The sequence below is a fragment of the Triticum aestivum genome, chromosome 1A (assembly GCF_018294505.1).
Source record: "Triticum aestivum cultivar Chinese Spring chromosome 1A, IWGSC CS RefSeq v2.1, whole genome shotgun sequence".
NCBI lineage: Eukaryota > Viridiplantae > Streptophyta > Magnoliopsida > Poales > Poaceae > Triticum > Triticum aestivum.
In genome coordinates, this window is record NC_057794.1 from 581982863 (window position 1) to 581984741 (window position 1879).

The following is a 1879-nucleotide window of genomic DNA, read 5'->3' on the forward strand; positions in this document are numbered from 1 at the left end:
AGTGAAAGTTTTTTAGGAGCAGTTCATTTTGTGAAACGATTTCATCCACAGATCAAAATTGTCAAATTTGACTCCCCCGACGCCTAGACTTCGGTTTGGGCTGATTAAGGGGTGATCCCTGGATCACTTCCCGGCCTTGATCGATATATTGGCGGAGAGAAGGGAGTTAGGGCTCCTCCACAACACCCGATTGAAAGATTCTTGAGAAAGCCACGTACGGCCGCGTATACATGTGTGCACCCCCAGGCGGCCACGCTCCGAAATTGCAACGCACCACAAGTCAACAACCACAATACCCGCGCAACAACGCCCTACGGCACGAGAGACAATCACAGGGATTTAGAAAAGTGAGACAGGCGATCGATGGCGGCGGCCGCGCTAGGGTTAGCGGCGAGGAGGCTGGGCGGCGGCGCGCTCCGGCAGACACAGACGCGGGTCGTCGAACTGGGGCAACGGCGGCTCCTGCCGAGGTCTATCCACACCGAGGTACGCGCCTTCACATCTCGATTGATCGATTGCTTGGCAGCACCACACGGGCACACGCACGACCACTCCTGAAGCAGCAATGCACACAATCGATTCCTGAAGAGCCTAACAAAACCAACATTGCTCCATCGTGTCGCCAGCAGCAGCAGCACAATTGCACCAAGAAAGACGGCGTCATGAAGCGGATCGAGAAGGCCAAGGAGGAGCTGTTCGATCTTTCGGCCGAGGCGCACAAGACGTACGGGCAAGACCCGGACCCGGCCTGCCGGAAGAACTTTGAGCTGCTCCGCGACCTCTTCAACCACGTCAAGCGTCGGCCCGACGACCCCGTCTGGTATATATGATCCATCGATCCCAACCCAAACATGTACTTACCATATTGTTTAACTGAGGTAGCCAATGTGAATATGTGATGTCGCAGGAATGTGGCTATGGGGGCGAGATTAAGGCACGATCTGGTACATTTAGCGGGCACTTATGCGTTGGTCCTTGGGGCGAGCATTGGTGCCAGCTACATGTTTTCTGAAGCGATCCTGTGGGCGGCATTGCCTTCGCCAAGGGACGGCGACTAGCTAAGTTTAGTAGTACACAAGTAGTGGAGAACATGACTAGAATCTAGCCCCTCTGTTCCTAAATATGTATTTTTAGATATTTCAATATAAACTATATACAAAGTAAAATAAATGAATCTACTCTCTAAAATACGTTTATACACACACAAAACTGCTGCCTTGATTCCATGGGGATGAAGCTCGGCCCCCACCGCCAGTCCATTGCGAGTGATTCTCCACATGTTTTTTGTGTGGAATACACATGAGTATGCGTATCGTCGAGTATGCGTATCGTCGATTGATAGAAGGAGAGGGTAGAAGAATACCCGTCCGCAGAGTTACATGTTACAGCCTGAGCACGGGCAAAGGCCATAGGCCGAAAACCAGAAAACTACGTCTCCCCGCTCGCCTGCCTATCCACTCTAGCGAGCCAAACGCTCATGTCGCTACGAAAGAGGCCTGCAAGAGCCCATTCCTTCCGAGTGTTCACGATGAGCCGTAACGCGACCTGCAGCGATGGAGAGGCACGATCAAACACGACCGCGTTCCATAATCCAAGCCAACCCATGTGGCTGGGGACTAGCGTCAATGGTTGAGGTCTCCCCCTCTTCCCGTTATTCATTCCCATGCACAAATGGTAGGCCGGTTTAACAGTGAATTCACCAATCTTTGTGATGTTCCTGTTGGAAATATGAGCAAATTACTACGAGATTTAATCCGAATAAACAGAATATAAATCATGACCACAGCAGTAGAGATTAAACTAATCATGCGAACTAGCATAGCAGATGAACATATCACATCTAGGGCACATATTAGAAACATGAATTCTACCACGATCT

General features: G+C 50.7%; 1 protein-coding gene across 2 annotated transcripts; it reads left to right on the plus strand.

Moving 5' to 3' along the window:
* The first annotated feature begins 204 nt into the window (after positions 1 to 204).
* On the plus strand, positions 205 to 1128 carry LOC123182584 (uncharacterized). Of its 2 annotated transcripts, none has more exons than XM_044595216.1 (3): positions 205 to 486; positions 627 to 820; positions 908 to 1128. In XM_044595216.1, exons 1-3 carry the CDS (start codon positions 364 to 366, stop codon positions 1056 to 1058), a joined length of 468 nt encoding a protein of 155 aa, XP_044451151.1. In that variant the 5' UTR covers positions 205 to 363; the 3' UTR covers positions 1059 to 1128. The 2 variants fall into 2 exon arrangements, with proteins under 2 accessions (XP_044451151.1, XP_044451154.1); XM_044595219.1 differs by having other exon boundaries at positions 630 to 820.
* The last annotated feature ends 751 nt before the right edge of the window (positions 1129 to 1879 follow it).